The 18,704-nt window shown below is 48.9% G+C and overlaps 2 protein-coding genes and 1 non-coding gene across 4 annotated transcripts; 1 reads left to right on the forward strand and 2 right to left on the reverse strand.

Annotated features, from left to right (window-relative positions):
- Positions 1-4,348: 4,348 nt before the first annotated feature.
- On the reverse strand, positions 4,349-4,420 carry TRNAM-CAU (transfer RNA methionine (anticodon CAU)). The gene has a single exon. It is a non-coding gene; the product is annotated as a tRNA-Met (tRNA).
- An 812-nt stretch (positions 4,421-5,232) lies between these two features.
- ILF2 (interleukin enhancer binding factor 2) lies at positions 5,233-10,902 on the forward strand. 2 transcript variants are annotated; one of them, XM_078442426.1, is made up of 13 exons: positions 5,233-5,292; positions 5,478-5,520; positions 5,794-5,898; positions 6,283-6,360; positions 6,690-6,792; positions 7,386-7,451; positions 8,079-8,195; positions 8,627-8,705; positions 9,191-9,278; positions 9,668-9,729; positions 9,813-9,927; positions 10,147-10,237; positions 10,381-10,902. In XM_078442426.1, exons 3-13 carry the CDS (start codon positions 5,800-5,802, stop codon positions 10,539-10,541), a joined length of 1,059 nt encoding a protein of 352 aa, XP_078298552.1. In that variant the 5' UTR covers positions 5,233-5,292; positions 5,478-5,520; positions 5,794-5,799; the 3' UTR covers positions 10,542-10,902. The 2 variants fall into 2 exon arrangements, with proteins under 2 accessions (XP_078298552.1, XP_078298553.1); XM_078442427.1 differs by lacking the exon at positions 6,283-6,360.
- Positions 10,903-11,080: 178 nt separating this feature from the next.
- SNAPIN (SNAP associated protein) lies at positions 11,081-17,362 on the reverse strand. The gene is made up of 5 exons (XM_060644867.3): positions 14,800-17,362; positions 12,599-12,985; positions 12,340-12,386; positions 11,973-12,091; positions 11,081-11,667 (listed from the first exon to the last, which is right to left on the reverse strand). Exons 1-5 carry the CDS (start codon positions 14,817-14,819, stop codon positions 11,566-11,568), a joined length of 675 nt encoding a protein of 224 aa, XP_060500850.1. The 5' UTR covers positions 14,820-17,362; the 3' UTR covers positions 11,081-11,565.
- Positions 17,363-18,704: the final 1,342 nt, after the last annotated feature.

Here is an 18,704-nt window from a genome sequence, read left to right on the forward strand (position 1 = left end):
TCAGATGGCAGGGATGTTTTGTTCCGCGTGCGTGCTCTCTATATTTGCCTTCATTGCCGACACTTAAAAAGCTGCGCCCGACTGGCTCACTCGGCAGAGCGGTACTCTTGATCTCCGTGTCCTGAGTTTAAGTCCCATGTTGGACAAACAGCTTTCTTTAAAAAAAAAAAAAAAAAAAAAAAATCGAAAAAAAAAATCGGCAGATGGCACACGAATATTTGGATTTCTCACTATCTTGAAATATCATAGTTAGCAATAGATGACTCCTGCCTGCGGCCCTTCTTTGAGATGACTCTAGTCCATGATAGTTCCTACCTACTCTGCATTACCAGCCTGGCTGCTGTAGGAGTTCATGTTTTCGATCCTGGCCCATAATGTAAAGAGTGTGCATTTAGGAATGACTGGGGAGAGGCCAGAAAGGGGAGCAGAGGGCAGGTCATGAACGCTTTTGCATAATAGGCGTAATATGTTTGTCCTTTACAGGGGAGCTCCAGAGGCTACAGAGGTAGATGGGAGAGTGGGAAACTTTTTTTTTTTTTTTGGGGGGGGGGGGGTGGAGCAGGAACTTTTTTTTTCCTTTTTTTTTTTAAAGTAGGCTTCAGGGGCGCCTGGGTGGCTCAGTCGGTTAAGCGTCCGACTTCAGCTCAGGTCGCGATCTCGCGGTCCGTGAGTTCGAGCCCCCGTCGGGCTCTGGGCTGATGGCTCAGAGCCTGGAGCCTGCTTCCGATTCTGTGTCTCCCTCTCTCTCTCCGCTCCTCCCCCGTTCATGCTCTGTCTCTCTCTCTCTCTCTCTCTCTCTCTCTCTCTCTCTGTCTTAAAAATAAATAAACGTTAAAAAAAATTAAAAAAAAAAAGTAGGCTTCATACCCAGTGCAGAGACCAACGCCGGCTTGAAGACATAACACTGAGATCAAGACCTGAGCCGAGATCAAGAGTCAGATGCTTAGATCCTCTCTCGCATCCCTGAGATGTAGGGGGAGGGTTGGAGGGTTGGAAGGAACTTTTAAAAAGAGGGTTTTATTGAGGTATAATTGATATGGCATAAACTGTACATATTTAATGTATATGATTGACGAGTGTGAACATGTATATACCTGTGAAACCATCACCACAATATCAAGGTAATATCCATCACCTCCAAACATTTCATTGTGTTCTTGTGTGTGTGTGTGTGTGTGTGTGTAGAACACATGAGACCTACCCTCTTAAAAACCTAAAAAAAAAGCCCCCTTTATTTTTTTAGGTAAACTACTCACTCCCAACATGGGGCTCAAACTCACCTCCCCAAGAGGAAAAGTCACATGTGCTACCATGAGCCAGCCAGGCGTCCCACTTACAACTTTTTTACGTGGATAACACAGTATTGTTGACTATAGAGAGCTATTTTATAAGTAGAATCAATTGGACTTCGAGAAGACAGTATACAAATAACTGAGGTTTAGGTAACACTGACCCATTCGCTGAGGAGCTATAGAAGCAGGCTTTTGAGGGGTGATGACAGTTTTATAATATGTGCTGCCTAAGCAAGCGCAAGGGAATGATAACCATTTTAGTTTATTGGGTGTGAGGCGCCTATAGATCCCCAAGTGGAGGTGTCCAGTGGGCCGTTGGGTTGGTGGAGTGAAACTCAGGAGAAATGACTATGCTCAAAATCGAATTCAGTAATTGAGCCCCTGTTTCCAGTGGTGGACTAAACAGCTGCCCGATCCCTGAGCTGAAGACAACTCAAAATTTTGGATGAAATGCTTTAAAAACTCAAAACACTGAAAGACAGTGAAGAATTATTGGTGTTGAGGGTGTGAAAGACAGGAAGTCTGAGAGGTGAGACAATGGTAAGACTGCTTGTGCCCTGGAGTCATTTGCTGATTGGAATTGGTGGCAGAAAATGCGTTGTGTGGGGCAAGTGAGACAAAAATTGTAGTCCAAATGTCCCTGAAGGTGAGAAACCTGGCAAGCCACCTTCCTGTTTTGGGTTAGGGTCCCGAAAGCTGCACTCTTGGGGGAAACCTTGGACATGGGTAAACCAGAAATAAATAGAAAATTCACACCCAGGATATTCAAAAAACAAAATTAAGAATCAATCGGTGAGTTTAACAGTTAGACTCAACTGAGGAGCAAGGAATGCACTGGAAGAAAGAATGGGGAAACTACCAACAGTGAAGCACAGGTTAAACAGAAATGGGAAACATAAGAGAGTGTTAGAGGCAGAAAGGATACTGTGAAAAAATCTAACACCTTTATTTGGAGCCCCGAAAGGAGGGGAAAAAACAGGGTAGAAGCAATATTTGAAGTGATTATGGCTGAGAAACTTTAAAAAATAGATGGAATACATTAAGCCACAGATTCAAGAAGTTCAACAAACTTCAAGTGAGGTTAAAAACATCCATATTGGGACCCATCGGGGTGAAATAGTGGGAAATTAAATCAAAGGCTCAATCTTTAAAATAGGAAAGGGTGTCTTGGTAGCTCAGTCGGTTAAGCAGCCAGCTCTTGGCTTCAGCTCAGGTCATGATCTCTCAGTTTGTGAATTCAAGTCCCTCATCAGGCTCTACACGGGCAGCGTGGAGTCTGCTTGGTCTCCCTCCCCCTACTTTTGCCCTTCCCCCACTCATCTGGTCTGTTTCTCTCTCTCCAAATAAATAAATAAACTTAAAAAATTTTTAAAAATAAAATAGGAAAAAAGGAGGATTGATTACTTTGAAAAGAGCAACCATTAGGTTGGCAATTCTTTTTCCACAGCAAAAGTGGAAGCCAAAGATAGCAAAATAATACCATAAATGTGCTGAAAGAAGATAACCTCCAAGCTAGAGTTCCCTATGCAGAGAAAATGTCCTTCAGAAACAAAGGTGAAAGGGGCACCGGGCTGGCTCAGTCGGTGGAGCCATGGGACGCTTCATCAGGGGGTGGGGGGAGGTGTCCTGAATTTGAGACCCAGGTGTGGCATACAGCTTACTTAAAAAATAATAATACAGAATTTAAATTCTGTACACATGTACACCTACCAAGAGAAACGAATGTATCTGGCCACACAAATCTTCCACAAAAAAGGTTCATAGCAGCTTTATTCATAATGGCTCCAAAGTTCGAACAACCAAAATGTGTTCCTGTATGTCTCAGCCAGTGGGAATAATGGCTCTACAAGAGAATGGATATACTCAAGCAATGGAATGCTACTCATAAATAAAAATAAATACATTGCTGATAAATGCAAAAACGTGGAGAATCTTGAAACGTGTCAAGCAAGAGAAACTGGGGGCGGGGGGGGGGGGGGAGTACATACAGTATGAGTCCACTGATGTGAAGTTCAAGAACAGACAAAACTAATCCATGCTCACAGAAATAGGAAATCGTGATTCCCTCCAGGGGCAGGGTAAAGGGGTATGAGCGAACTTTAAGTGATGAAAATGTTCTTTACCTTAACCTGCGTGATGGTTACATGAATACATTACGTGATGGTTACAGAATACATTACTCAAAATTAATCGAGAGGAAAGCTTAAGATCTGTGCTTTTTGCTGTAGTAAATTATACATCAGTAAAGTAACAGAATTACACAACAGCAACAGCAACTAATTCTGGGGGGAGTGATGGTGGTAAATGCAGTTACATTGTCTCTGCATTTTTTACGAGGAGGATATAAGTACTGCATAAAACCAGACTTTGCAAACTCAAGGATGTATGGTGTAATTTTTAGAGTAACCGCTAAAAGAATGCGTAACTTCCAATTAACAGAGGCGGGGAAGGAAATAAACGTTCATCAGTACAAGAGCAGACAAGAAGCGGGAGAACGAGGACTCGCGGAGGCGCAGGAGCAGCGCTGCGCGCCGTCGGATCGCAAGGACAGCGCGTGCGCGTGCTCGCCGGGCGGGAGCGCGCTGACCCGGCGGAGACGCGGCCGCCCGGGAGCGGCGGCGGATGTGCGGTCGAGGGCTGCTCCCTCTCACTTCCCCTGCTCGCTTTTTCTGAGCCCTCTTTCAAAGGCTGCCTCAGTTTCACTTCTAGTCCCTTACCATCAGTGCTCTTCCCTCTGGTTCCGTCAGTATATGCCCTTTTCTCAAATCCGCTTCTCCTGCCGTAAGTTTCCAGCCTTCGGTGAACTCCACCCAGGCGTGGTGTTGCTTAAAGTCCTTCCCGTTCCCGTTTCACTTGCTGATGGCAAAAACAGGTTTTAAAGGCTGCATTTTTGAGGAAGGAGAAAGTAACAGAAAGGTGATTTTAAGTACTGAAGAAAATTGAACTCCAAATAGTGTCCTGGAGGAAAAAAAAACCAAAAAACACTGAAGAAAATTGAACTCTAAATAGTGTCCTGAAGGAGGAAAACGCAGAAAGAAAGAAAAAGAAAGCCGCTGTAGCAGAGGATGGTTTCGATCCATCGACCTCTGGGTTATGGGCCCAGCACGCTTCCGCTGCGCCACTCTGCTACGACGTGCGAGCGGGCACTGGAATCCTATAGAAAGGTCTCTTCTGGCTTCTTTACACCGCGCCACCTAGGGTCTGGTTACAAAAATAGTCACTACTGGCAAGTCTGTTCTTATTGGCTAGTTTCTGACACAGCAGGCGTTCTTTATTGGTCTGTAGGCCGGTCTGCCAAAGTAAGCCAATGGGCATTAGCGGCGGGGTGCGGCGCGGCCCAATCGCGGCAGAGCTTGTTGGGACGCGCCGGCGAGCCGCGTCTCCGGTCGTCTGCTCCTCCGAGGAGAGGGGCGGTTGGCGTGGACTCCATTGTTCGGGATTTCGGGCGCCATGAGGTGAGGGCACTGGGCTGCTCTGCGAAGGCTCAGGGTGCTCCCCCGAAAACTTCGGGAAGGTGGGCCGACAGGAGCCGGGGCTCCCGACGGGGCCGCGCGTCCGGGGTCTGCCCGAAGCCCGAGAGCTCTCGGCCGGGGCGACGGCGGCGGTCGGGGGCTGTGGAGGCGCGGAGACCCAGCGCGCCACGTCCGGGGGAGAGAGGGTGTGCGGGTAAAGGCTCCACCGCGTCGGTGGATAAAGGGGCAGCCGCTTTCGTCCCTCGAGCGCTGGGGGCCGTGGCCCGGGGGTCATGGGGCATTTCTCGCGGGGACCCGGTGGTGCAGCCCGGCGTTGTTCGCTGTGGGTTGTGATCGAGTCGTCCAGGGAGGAGGCGCGGTGTGGTGACGCTGGGCACCGGGAGCGAGAAGCGCAAGCGGGAGTCAGAGCGGCCGGTGTGCTGCGGGCTCCTTCGGCGGGGTCGCCAGTTAAATCTCTGCCGTTGTAGGGGTGACCGAGGCCGTGGTCGTGGCGGGCGCTTTGGTTCCAGAGGAGGCCCCGGAGGAGGGTGAGTGCCGGTTCCTGCACCTGTGCACGGCTCGGTCCGCGCTTCAGTCCCCCCCCCCCCCCCCCGGCTGCAGTCGGGGGGCGCTGGGTGCCCCGCCTCGGTGAGGTCCGGCTCCCGGGCTCCCCGCTGAGGAGTGTGGCCCCACTTTGTCTGATGAATGATCTGCCTTGTTGTTCTTGTTTTAGGTTCAGGCCCTTCGTGCCACATATTCCATTTGATTTCTATTTGGTGAGTGCTTGGCCCCTGTTGGCAGTAACAGGATTGCAATCTTTGTTCTGAAAGGTTAACTGGGTCTCTGGCTTGTCTGTTGGTGTAAAAGCGCCGAGAGCTTACATTATGGCCAGTCCTTGTGGCGGGTATACTTGTTTGAATATCTTAAGGAGTAAGAAGAAGCGTAGATTTTTCTCTTTCCAGTTTTTTTCTGTTGTGGCAACAGAGCAAAGGATCCATCCTATGCATTATTTTCGGTAAACAGTGTATCCGTGTTTCTTTCTGCTCTAGTGTGAAATGGCCTTCCCCCGGGTCAAGCCAGCACCTGATGAAACTTCCTTCAGTGAGGCCTTGCTGAAGAGGAATCAGGACCTTGCTCCTAATTCTGCCGAACAGGTATATTCTTTTGGCTTTCCTCCTCGGATTTCTCTAAGAAAGCCAGAGAAGTGAATAGCCGTGGTGAGGTTCCTGTTACCAGAGCCTAAACTTGACAGAGGGTTTAATTGTTCGCCTGGTTTCTCCTTGTGGGTAGAGGGAGAGTGCCAGGTGGATTGTATAAGCATTACATGTGCTTTCATATTGTCACTGGGGACTCTGTCTTTGGGCCAAAAAGTTACTCTCCTGGCATATTCAAGGCCAGAAGGGTCAGAGTGTTTTCAAAACCCTGTGTAGGTATTGATTCAGCTTGTCTAGAAGGGATTAGGGGAAAATACTCAAACTCTGAAAAGTTGCCTGTAATTTTTCACTTCAGGGCATTTTTTATTTTATGCTGTTTTTTAGGCCTCTATCCTTTCCCTGGTGACAAAAATAAACAATGTGATTGACAATTTGATTGTGGCTCCAGGGACGTTTGAAGTGGTGAGTCTTTAATGATTTAGTCATAGAAAAGGGCAGCCTTGGTTGTGCAGAAGTTTCCTTAATCTCCAAAGCCAAGTTTGAAATGGAAAGGAAAGCATAGTGGGATTCCTTTCTACTAGTGGTGATCTCAGGGATAAAACTTGTATTACTGCTATCAGGTAGCCATAATGTATCAGGCTTTTCATGTGGTTGTTTTGGGATATCATTTGACCTCTGCTACTTCCAATTCTGGGTAATAATTGTGTCGTCATTGATTTCTGAGAGGAATTAGGCCATCTTTCACTTCTACATCCCCCCCCCCCCCCCCCCCGAAATCCCTTTTCCAACAGCAAATTGAAGAAGTCCGACAGGTGGGATCATATAAAAAGGGAACAATGACAACCGGACACAACGTGGCCGACCTGGTGGTAATCCTAAAGATTCTGCCAACATGTGAGTGCACCTCTTTCTGGCCACAGGAGCGGAAAGTTGCATTTGAGGCATAGGGATCTTTAAAGCCCAAATCTCTTGCAGGAAAGGTTGTTTGGAAAACGAATGGGGAATTCATTTTTTTAAATGTATATTGGGGTAATAAAGGACAAAGTCTGGGCTGTGTGTCTGAAAGAATGTATGGCCAGTTACTACAGGGCAGCGTTTCTCAGCAGGGGGTGGTTTTGTCCCTCATGGGACATCTGGCAGTGTCTGGAGACATTTGGGGCTACTGGCATCAAAGGAGTGGAGGTCGGGGATGCTGCTGAGTACCCTGCAGTGCACAGGGTGTACCTTACCTCCAGCCCCACATGGCATTAGTGCCACTGACAAGAAACTCTCCTATAAAAGGATGTGGGTATAGGAGGTGGCCTATTCCCTGAGACTTCCTGTTTCTCTGTTCGAGTGTTAGCTTTCCCTTGTACAAGCGTTTATTCTGTTGCTTGCCCCTGCTCCAGCCTTGTACATGGGCACAAATCGGTGTGGAGTACCATAGAGATGTACAGAAAGTATGTGAATAATTACAATGCTCATGGTCTCCTTTTCTCTCAATCTAGTGGAAGCTGTTGCTGCCCTAGGGAACAAAGTTGTGGAAAGCCTAAGAGCACAAGATCCTTCTGAAGGTTGGTTTGAGTTTGTTGTTGGACATGTATTCAGTAGGAGCCAGGCCTATAATGACAACTACACTTTTAACAAAGGTCAGGCTAGAAAGAAGAGTGAATGCAGAGATTTTTTTTTGTTACTGTTTATTTTTGAGGGGCGGGGCAGAGAGAGGGAGACAGAGGATCCAAAGCAGGCTGTGTGTGCACTGACAGCAGAGAGCCCGATGTGGAGCTTGAACTCACCAACAGCGAAATCATGACCTGAGCTGAAGTTGGTGCTTAACTGACTGAACCACGCATTCTGAGCCAGCCGCCTCTTGAATGCAGAGTTCTGTGTTGCGGAAGTTTTTGCAGTGATCTCCAGTGTTTGATACCCAGTTCATCTCCGTTACTTTTATTTATTTTTTTATTTTTCTGAAGTTTATATATTTAAGTAATCTCTGCACCCAGTGTGGGGCTCGAACTCGTGCCCCAGAGGTCAAGTGTCCCATGCCAGGCGCCCCATCTCTTTCTTATAAAAGTATCTTGAATCCTCATTCTGGACTCTTGCTGTTTTTAGAAACCTATCTGCTCTCCTACTTCAACCCTATATTTACCTCTGGTCATCTAAGGGAGATGGGGGCGTTACAGGTTTTGATTTTCTTTCAGTTTTGACCATGCTGACCAATGAAACTGGTTTCGAGATCAGTTCCTCTGATGCTACAGTGAAGATTCTCATTACAACAGTGCCACCCAATCTCCGAAAACTGGACCCAGAACTCCACTGTTAGTCCTTTTTTTCCATTTCTGGGATACTTGGGGGAAATTCAAAACATGGTATAAGACAAGGTTGCTGTTGAGTGTTTAGCTAGTTGCCATTCCACGTGAAACCTTCTGGACCTAAGTTGACCCCCAGACTTCACTATCTCCCTCTGTAATTTGGAGACAGTTTTACTAGCTTGCTAGTGAAACTGCCAGACAGGATGGCCAAGAAAGCAAGTGGATTGGAGGACAGTATTTATGGAGGGAATGGGCTCTTGGAGAAAGTTGTGGATCTTGCGTGCTTACAGATTTGGTTTAGGGGAGGAATAGTGATTTCTAGACAAGTGATTTGCTGGTCTGAGGAACCTGGGGTGGTTTAAGAAATTACAAGGAGGCTGAATTGCTTGCTTAGTGACAGGAGTGTTTCATCGTGGCCTGTTCTGCTGGTCTTATAGTGGACATCAAGGTGTTGCAGAGCGCCTTAGCAGCCATCAGACATGCCCGCTGGTTTGAGGAAAATGCTTCTCAGTCCACGTGAGTTCCTTGCTATTTGAGTTTAAATAACCTAATTATTCTAATTATACTGAATAGCAGGATACCTCCATACTTCCTCTGTTAAAACTCTTTGGCTATAATTGGCCAGGTTTCTTTTTTTTTTTTTTTTAATACACCTTATGTTAGCAAATTAAAAGGTTTTTTTGTTTAACATTCATTTGAGAGAGAGCATGCCAGTGAGTGGGGAAGGGGCAGAGAGAGAGGGAGACACAGAATCCAAAGCTGGCTTCAGGCTCCAGGCTGTCAGCACAGAGCCTGATGTGGGGTTTGAACCCATGAACTGTAGGATCATGACCTGAGCTGAAGTCAGACACTTAACTGACTAAGCCACCCGGGTGCCCCTAAGTAAGCAAATTTAGATGGAGAGAAACAGAATGTATAGTTTTAGAAATAACAACAGCTCTGTACCTCAGGGATGGAAGTACATGATGTTATTTTAATCCCTGGGTTCCTCTTACCTTCAGAGTTAAAGTTCTCATCAGACTGTTGAAGGACCTGAGAATTCGTTTTCCTGGCTTTGAGCCCCTCACACCCTGGATCCTTGACTTACTTGTAAGTAACGGGCAGTTGGAGTTCCTGGTCACCCCTATTTAACAGCAGTTATTCTGAAACCGGCCAGGATCGGAAATTTGGTGAAGCTGAAAATCAGTCTCATGGTGGGCAATAATTCAGTAAATACATGGTGTTTATTACTGCGTTGGGTTTTTAGAGTTCCAGTTGAATGAGTAATTTTACTGTCCCTATTCCTCTTTGTTACTGATGTAATTTTAGTAATGAGATAATGAGAAATCAGTGAATGAGCAGCTAGTTTCAGAACTGCTTCTGAATATGAACATTTTACTTAGACTTCAATAATCTGTTTTGTGAATGTTTGAGGTTTCAGTTTGTCTGGCTAGAATTGTCAAGTTTATGGCACACCTACCAGGTTGATTATTTTCCAGGGGCACTATGCTGTGATGAACAATCCCACCAGACAGCCTTTGGCCCTAAACGTGGCATACAGGTACAGCATGCTTCTTTGGGTTTGGGGCTGGGTGTAAGAGGTCTTGTGTGTTTTTTTTTTTTAAACGTTCTTGTGTGCTTCAGACGTTGCTTACAGATCCTGGCTGCAGGACTGTTCCTGCCAGGGTCAGTGGGTATCACTGACCCCTGTGAGAGTGGCAACTTCAGAGTACACACAGTCATGACTCTGGAACAACAGGTATGGGGTCAGCTCTGCAATTGCGTGTTGTGTCCTACTCCTGAATACTCCAGATCAGAAGGCAAAGGCAATGTGGTCTTTAGGGGTCAGGGATTTGGGGGTTCTCACAAACTTTGGTCTTGAAATTAAAGTTGTCCTCAGCTGTTTTCATGAGAATATTCATCAGATACGGTACTTTAACTCCCCTTTCTAGTTTACTCTCACTCTGCTCCCCTTTAGGACATGGTGTGCTACACAGCTCAGACTCTGGTCCGAATCCTCTCACATGGTGGCTTTCGGAAGATTCTCGGCCAGGAGGGTGATGCCAGCTGTGAGTGATCGTTGTGGGTCAGGGGATCTTTATGGTACTCTGCTCTACAAAGCTCTACGCTACTCAGATGTGTTACTATTTCCACTGTGTAGGTTATGACTTGTATGCTGGGCTAGTTGCCTGAAATCGCATTTTTTTTCCAGATCTTGCTTCTGAAATCTCTACCTGGGATGGAGTGATAGTGACACCTTCAGAAAAGGCTTATGAGAAGCCACCAGAGAAGAAGGAAGGAGAAGAAGAGGAGGAGAATACGGAAGAACCACCTCAAGGAGAGGAAGAGGAAAGCATGGAGACTCAGGAGTGACCTTCCTTCCTATCTTCATCCCCTTTGCTGTCCAAGGTGAAGACTGGAGCCCAAGCTAACTGCTACTGGACTTTATGTGGTGGCATTTCTGAGGGAAAAGGGAGACGGGAAGGAAAAGAAACTATAGAAGGAAGTGTCATTCCACTGGGTTCCACTTGGCTCAACAGCCAGAAGTCTCCCATTTACGACCTATGCCATCCATCTATAGTGAAGCAGGAGACCAGCCTTTCTTCCTAAGACTTCAGAGTCCCCAGGTCCCGGAAACCTCCCTCAAACAGTACTTTGTTGTTGAAATGTTGTGAACTGTTAGTGCCTGGAATTTTTTTTTTCCTAAGAAAAGTGATTAAAGTACTTCCTCGTAGGGCTCTTGCTCGTTTTTCCTTGGCATCTGGCAACCTTTTTTGCTTTCTGTACTTCTCAATGAAAGTGGTATTTGAGTCTTCTCATTGTAAACACTAGATCACAATTTGAAGCAGTATCTGAATTAAAGTTTCTACAAAGATTCTTGGAACCTTTCCATATACCAAAGTCAACTAGAACACTGTTTAAGCATTTATTGAATGAAATGGTTCTACCAATACTGCCACTGTATTCAAGCCCAGTGCCATCCACAAAAGAGGGTAGACATAGGTCATTACCTTGACTTTGCCTGCCCTTCAGATCCTCAGTGTAAACAAAGGAAAACAAGTCACAGGTAGAGGACATGCAATGGAGGAAGCCCCTCACTAGGCTTGAAGGTAGAGGAGCTGGGCCTTGAGAATGTAGGTTTTAAAAAGGTAGAGTCCTCGGCCCATTCTTGGAAGCAAGAGCCATAATAAATCCTTTGGGATCATTAGTCCTGCTGTACACAGGTTTCTTTGGGCCCCGTAGAAGTGGGTAAGACTTAAGTGCTTCAGACAGAAACAACTGGGCTGCCTGTTTGATGTCCCAAGGTCTACAGGGAGTTCCCGGAGGAAGCAAGGCAGCCGGGGAAGAGTACTTGTGCTATTACGGGGCCAGGCACGAGCCCCATCTTCTGGCCTGTTTACTTGCTCGGGGAACCAGAAGGGTAAACTCCTGAATCCAGCATTGCCCTCCTGCGGGCTGTTTCCTTGGCAACACTGTGGTTTAGTCGCCTCAGCCGTTCCTACAAGACAAGATTTGGAATCCTAACTACTCCGGGTAAAGCTTTAGAACGGCCCGTCCGCTAGATGCGGGAAAACACCCTGGCCTCGCTCCCTCTTGATGTAAGTCCTCTAAGGTGCGAAGAACATTAAATGAGGGCAGCTGGGTATGGAGAATGAAGATGATAAGATCTGTTATGGCTGACACTGGTTGACAACTCTCTTTCCCCAAAGACTAAAAATCACAGTGACTTTTATGGTCATCCCTTGAAAATGAGAATACCCTGAGGACTTCTAAAGGATCACTGTTCGCAGGGAATTCCTTTACCTGCGCATTCTGCAGAATGTTGTTGACCAAGACAACTCGTCGCCGGGCATTAAGCAGCTTCTTGACATAGGGGTCGAGATCCAGGGCCACTTTCTGATCCTCGTTGATTCGGCACAGCTCTGGGGGATGGAAGTAAGCTGCAAACTAACACCTAATGGCTCCTCGTTCTTGGGGAAGGCAGGCTGGTAAGTGGGATGAAGACACGCCTGCACCCACATGGGCCGGTCACTAGAAACTTAGGGAAGCAGGAATCACTGGAGCCCTGATGTCCTGGAAGCACACGACACAAACCCACCCGGAGGTGGGCTAGACACGAGGTCCTAAAAGCGAGCTGCAGGATCGCGGGAATGCAGGGATGCTTACTCACCAGTAGCCAAGTTGTCAATTTGCTCCCGGAGCTCTACCTGGCTCTCTCTGCAAAGAGTTTCGAGGCCTACACGGTCAGTTAATGGGACTCAAAGAGCCGGCTCCCCTGGAGGCTTCCCAAGACCTGAGCCAAGCCAGCCTAGGCCCGCAGCCTCCCGCCAGCCCCGCCCCTTCCGGACCTGGCCCCGCCCCTTCCCGGCGCCCCCTGCCCCCCACGGCCAAAGCGAGAAGAGGCCCCACCCCGCCCTTCCCTCTCGGACCTGACAGCGTGGACGTGAGAGTCCAGCTGCTGCACAGCCGGTCGTAGGAACTCTAGGAGCCCCTCGGCGAAGAGATCGCGGCCTGCGAGACCCGCCACGGGGGTCCCTGCCCCGGACACAGCGGCAGAGCCAGCCCCAGCCATCGCGAGCAGCCCTTCCGCCGAGAACGTGCCGCGCGGGCCGCCGGGAACTGGAGCCGAGCTGAAGCGCGCCGCCAGGGGGCGCCCGGCAGAGCTGTGGGCGGGACCCAGCCGGGGGGCTTCTGGGAAACCGAGTCTCCGCCACTGCCGGCGGTTAGGCGGAGCTGTAGGTCCTTGGAGGCCCCAGAGGGTGCTGTTGGCGGGCGGGCTGGGAGGAACCGTTTTGGGGGCGCCTATCTTCGGTTTTCTGCAAAGGTGGAAAATAAATGCTCGTCTCGTCAGTTGTGTATAGCCCTCTCCTGTTAATTTGATGAGAAAACCAGATTGTATTCCTAGTGTAGGTTCCTGTTTCTAAATTTGAGAGTATTTTTTTAAGGGCGCTACGGTATGTGTAAAACTGTAAGAATGGGGCGCCTGGCTGGCTCGATCAGGCTCTGTGCCGACAGCACGGAACCTGCTTGGGATTCTCGCTCTCTGCCCCTTCCCTGCTCACTCTCTCTCTCAAAATAAACATTAAAAAACAAAACAACCTGCACAGAACACTATCAAGTCTCAAAGGGAATGAATTTTTTTTTTTTTTAAGGTTATGTATTTATTTTGAGAATGAATCCTAAGCAGGCCTCACACTGTCGGCACAGAGCTTGACACCGGGCTTGAACTCAACAAACCATGAGGTTGTGACTTGAGTCTGTGACTTGAGTCGAGATCGAGAGTCTGATGTTTAACCAACCAACTGAGCCACCCCGGTGCCTGGTAAAAGGAATGGAGTTCTGGCACATGCTCCCAGAGGGTGAACCTTGGAGACATCACGCTGGGAAAAATAAGCCAGAAACGAAGACACATACTGTCTGGTTATTACAGAAAGTACCCAGAGCAGTCCCACTCATGGACATAAAATGTGGTTTCTTCTCTATCAGCACAGTGTTGCAGGGGCCGGAAGGAAAGGTGAATGAGGAGTTACTGTTTCATGGGTAGAGTCTCAGTATGGGATGATAAAAAAGTTCTAAAGAGGAGTAATGATGATGAACTTACTTAATGCCACTGACAAGTACACTTAAAAATGGTGAAAGTGGGTGCTCCTGGGTGCCTCAGTTGGTTAAGCACCTTGAGTTCAGCTCAGGTTATGATTTCATGGTTCATGAGACTAAACCCCACATTGGGCTCTGCATGGACAGCAAGGAGCCTGCTTGGGATTCTCACCTCTCTCTCTCTCTCTCTCTCTCTCTCTCTCTCTCCCTGCCCCTCCCCCACTTGCTCTCTCTCAAAAAACAATGACAGTGGTAAATTTTATGTGCATTTTGCCACAGTAAAGCAAAATTTAAAGCCTACATGTGTTTTCATATTAAGAAAAAATTTTTTTTAATGTTTTTATTTATTTTCGAGAGAGAGCAAGCAGGGGAGGGGCAGAGAGGGAGGGAGACACAGAATCCGAAGCAGGCTCCAGGCTGTCAGCACAGAGCCTGATGCAGGGCTCGAACCCATGAACCGTGAGATCATGACCTGAGCTGAAGTCAGATGCTTAACCCACTGAGCCACCCAGGCAGCACCCCCCCCCCCCAAATTTTTTTTAGTATTTTTGGCAGAGAGACAGAGTGCGAGGGGGGGAGGGGCAGAGAGAGGGAGACAAAGAATCCCAAGCAGGCTCCAGACTTGGAGCTGTCAGCACAGAGCCTGATGCGGGGCTTGAACTCACAAGCTGTGAGATCATGACCCGAGCTGAAGTCGGACGCTTAACTGACTGAGCCCCCTGGAAGCCACCCCCACCCCCCCGAATTTTGTTTAATGTTTCTTTATTTTTGAGAGAGAGAGAGAGAAACAGAATGCCAGTGGAGGCAGGGCAGAGAGACAGAGGGAAACACGGAATCTGACGCAGGCTCCAGGCTCTGAGCTGTCAGCACAGAGCCCGACGTAGGGCTTGAACCCATGAGCCATGGGATCATGACCTGAGCTGAAGTCAGACACGTAACCAACTGAGCCACCCAGGCACCTGTTTTTTCCTTCCCTCAAAAAGCTTCCTTAGTTTTGTTGCATTTTTCATGCCTTTCCAGAGAGTTTACATACGTGTCTTGAATTCTCAACATGAGGCCCAGTCTCTTAAGCTCCAGTGCGTTCCAGCGGCTCGCAGTCCTGTGGGCCGTGGGGTGCAGTGAGTGCAGAAGTGCTCTTGGACGGCAAAGGGGTCCCCGGACATAGATGGCACCAGAACGTTCAGCCTCGAGCTTCCTCCTCAGGAACAAAAGAGGAGGTGTTTAAATCGCTGTGGAGGAGTGGTGGTCCACAGCTGAAAACCCGAGGCCCCAAGTGTGATCCCTTTTAAAGCCTTGTACACTTTTTGTCGTGTTGTCTTTGTCCTCCCGTATCTTTCCCTCTAGTGATCAGAGCTGAAAGTCTCAGGAGAGGCTGCAGGCTTAGTATGGGAGTAAGCGACGGGAAGGGGTAACTCTGGTACCTGCCGCCTGCCCCAGAGTCAGGCCTTGTGAGGAGGAGCCCAGGGGATGGAGGGAGTGAGGACAGGGTTGAGGAGGAAAGGGAGAAAGGCCCCATCCTTGAGGCCTGTGCTGTAGAGAGAGAGAAAAGGGCTGGCCGGCGCTGGGAAAGGAGGTTGGTGGCTCAATGTCTCTACAAGAAGCCCCCAAGTTAGGTCACAGTCCTTGCAGGTACATTTTTGAAGTAGGGTTGTGAAATTTGGAAAACAACAATCAAAAAGCCCCGGGACACTAGGTAAATGTGAATTTCAGATAAAAAATAATTTTTCAATAGAAGTATTTTATCTGGTAATCCTACTTCAAAGGCTGGTTCTCTGAGAAAAATCACTGTGTTTTGCTTTTATGCTTTCCTTCCCACTCTTATCACCTCCAGTTAGCACTTATCTCTCCTGAAGGCCCTGCCACAGCCTCCTGACTGATTTTGCCTGTTGTCTCCCTCCCCTCCAGGTCAATCTGCACTCTAGAATACCAGATTACATAATAACCCTGCTCAGAGAATACAAATGCTGAAAGGGACTTTGTTGTATTCATTCATTCATTTTCAAAGTAATCTCTGCCCCCAATGTGGGGCTTGAACTCACCGCCCAGAGATCAAGAGTCACAGGCTCTACTGACTGAGCCAGCCAGGCACCCCTGAAAGGGACTTTAGAATCCATGTTTCCACAGTTTCTTGGACACATCTGATGAGGTTTTTGGGGTGATAGTGGGGTTCACGGGGTTGGAGCCAACAGCCAAGAAAGAATTCTTGAAGACATCTTTGGTGCAAAAAAGGTGATTTGATTAAAGCACGGGGACAGAACCGGTGGGCAGGAAGAGCTGCCCTGGGACCATGAAGAGACACTGGTTATATATACTATGGAGCTGGGGGAGGTAAAGTCCAGGGGAAGTTTCCAGTGAGACTTTCATATGCTAAAGAAGGCTCACAGGATATTGGCGGTCTTGCCTGTGGAGAGAAGGTTGTTTTCATTCTAGCAAAGCCATCAGCCTTGAGACTGTGGGGAGTTCCCGGAGAAACGTTTTACTCTGCCAGCCTCAAGTATTTGTCAATGGGCTGCAGGTTATTAGGAAACTTAATTCTATCTGCCATTTTCTTCTGCTTTTGTTTCCCACATCGACGTCTGTAAGGGAGACCAGGCAAGGGACTTTTTGAAAGGAAAACCAAGGCCCAAGATGGGATCACTTATGTCAGGCCAAGTCACAAACCTGGGCTTCATACCTAACCTAATTGCAGTTTCAACCTCTCCCAGAAATGTAGTCTTAACTGGTCCGTCGGGAGTGTCTGGTCAGCACCAACAAGGCAGTTTGTCACAAGGGCCCTCTCCAGCCTACAGAGGAGGGTGAGGCAATCTGCATGATAAGACCCCTCCCGCCTCCCCCTGGGGGAATTTCTTCGGGTTAGCCAACAGAGGAGAGAGAGGAGTTGGGGGGAAACTAGAAAGATAAATGCCTGCTTCCACGGCCTTCTCACGCTCCTCAGTGCCTCCATTTCCATGGAGGACGCCTCCATGGAAGTCAGAACTCCATTTTCAGCGTCCGACCCCTTGTAACAAGCAGGAGTCCTGGAGTCTACCCAGATCCTGGTCTGGCCGGGGAACCCACTCATGGGGCATGTGGGGACGGCAGCCCTCCAGAAGCACCAGTTGGGGAAAAAAGCTGGAAGCTCAGACCTCATTGCCCGCTCCACCCCTTCCCACACCCATCCTGCTGCTTCCCCTTGGGCTCTGCTACTGAAGCACTATAGGGCTCCCTAGACCATGTTCTGGGGGCTCCCAGAAAGGGGAATGGATGAGGAAATCCCTTAACTGGACCTCTCAGGCCCCCTTCCCGGTTAAAGTCCTCCTCCCCCAAGCAGGACCCTCTGAAAGCCCTGTCCCCCCTCCCCCCGCAGCTCCATACTGGGTGTGGGGGCGCAATTGGCCTGCTGGACCAAGGGCATGGTGGTCGTACCACCTGAGCCACTGCACCTTCTCCCTACAGAGCTTCCTCAGGACCTATCCCGGGACCCAGAGCCAGCAAGGAGGGGACAGTCAACCTAAGTACCGCTCAGGTGGTAGGGACATCAGGGGAGATCAGAGATTGGGAGGGGGAGTTCTTATGACCTACATCTCCTACAGCCTCTGTGGAAAAGCCAAGAACTGAAGGGCCACTGCTCCCGCTCTCTCTCTTTTAAAATAATAAGCATTAAAAAATAAAATAAAATAAAATAAAATAAAAATAAAAATAAAAGAGATGCTGAGGGTGAAGTGTGTGTGGGAAGGGGCACAGGACTTCCGTGCCCTCCAGGAGCACCATTCTCCCCAAATCCCTACGAGTTCACCAACCCTGAGGCTCCCTGAACCCCGTCCTTTGGGGTTTTGTAGAGGCTTCATTACACGCGCTCGGTTGCTTAACTCATTGGCCCCTGGGGATGGATGGACCCTCTCCCCTCCCTGGAGGAACTTCCAGTCCCACCCTCCAGTCACTGAGTTCTTACCGGCCTGCATCCTTGTCACCTAGAGGCTTTCAGCAAGTCAATATTAACACAGCAAAAGACCCTTTATCGTCCTTCGTAATAGGAAACTTCCAGGTTTTAGCAGCTCTGCGCCAGGAACAGGACGAAGACCAAATATACATTTCTTGTTATAAACTACAAATGCCACACCACGGATCTGTTTAAATCTTAGGCAGATAGTCACCTTATACTAAAGGGTGAAGAAATTCAAGAAATCAAACCTCAACAGAGAATCTAGTGAATCCTTTAAAGAGGCTTCGTGAGGCCTGCCCTGCACCAGACCCGCTCTGCCCTGCACAGGAAGAGGACCATGACTGAGTATTGCTAGCATCACAGGTCCCAGAGTCATCCTGGCCTGTCTCCACCCTCAGGGATGCCCCTATCTTGCCCTCCTTTGCCCCTGAGCACGTAGTCAAAGGCCCTCACAGGCCAGGAAACACTGCAGGCTGGAGAGCACACCCAAGCAGGAGTACAGGGTAGCCAGATGGCTCCTGGAACATCTCCCACAACCAGGTAAAAATGGGGAGATGGTGTCTGGGGAAGGTCAGAAATCAGACCATATACCCCCATTGTGGCCACTGTGTCTGCTTGTGTACAGGGAGGGAGTGGACCCTTAAGAGGTCCCTGGAGCCCAGGGAAACGGAGGCTTGGGTACCTTGCTCTTCCCTCGTTGCCTGGAGAACCAGTGGGATAGCTACTGGGGCTTCACAGGGGACGGATGGGATAGCCCATGGGAAGAGGAACAGGGACGCAGAGGCCAGGCCCTCATCCCAGGTCCCAGCCTCTCCGGGCCCCACTTACCATGCTGGTCTGGGCTGTGTGCTGGCTGGAGCTACCTGATGAGGCTCCAGGAAGCCTGTAAGAGGGGAGGTAGGTGCTGCTGTTTGGGCCTACGGAGGCCGGGGTCCTATGCTCAGCCAGAGCCTCTTGCCTGGAGGCCTGGCTCCTTCTAGGGCATAGGGCCACGGGGAGTGGGCAGCAACGTTGCC

This window comes from Panthera onca, chromosome F1, assembly GCF_046562875.1.
Source record: "Panthera onca isolate mPanOnc1 chromosome F1, mPanOnc1 haplotype 2, whole genome shotgun sequence".
In the NCBI taxonomy this organism is placed as follows: Eukaryota; Metazoa; Chordata; class Mammalia; order Carnivora; family Felidae; genus Panthera; species Panthera onca.

Excerpts from the sequence above, each read along its gene's own strand:
- ILF2 (XM_078442426.1), top strand. The coding sequence starts at position 5,800 with ATGGCCTTCCCCCGGGTCAAGCCAGCACCTGATGAAACTTCCTTCAGT. Across the intron at positions 9,279-9,667 it reads CCTGGATCCTTGACTTACTT|GGGCACTATGCTGTGATGAA; the intron begins GTAAGTAACGGG and ends ATTATTTTCCAG. Across the intron at positions 9,730-9,812 it reads GCCCTAAACGTGGCATACAG|ACGTTGCTTACAGATCCTGG; the intron begins GTACAGCATGCT and ends TGTGTGCTTCAG.
- SNAPIN (XM_060644867.3), bottom strand. The coding sequence starts at position 14,819 with ATGTTGAGAATTCAAGACAC. Across the intron at positions 12,986-14,799 it reads ATGTTGAGAATTCAAGACAC|AAAACCGAAGATAGGCGCCC; the intron begins GTATGTAAACTC and ends CCACCTTTGCAG. Across the intron at positions 12,387-12,598 it reads TCTCACGTCCACGCTGTCAG|AGAGAGCCAGGTAGAGCTCC; the intron begins GTCCGAGAGGGA and ends AACTCTTTGCAG.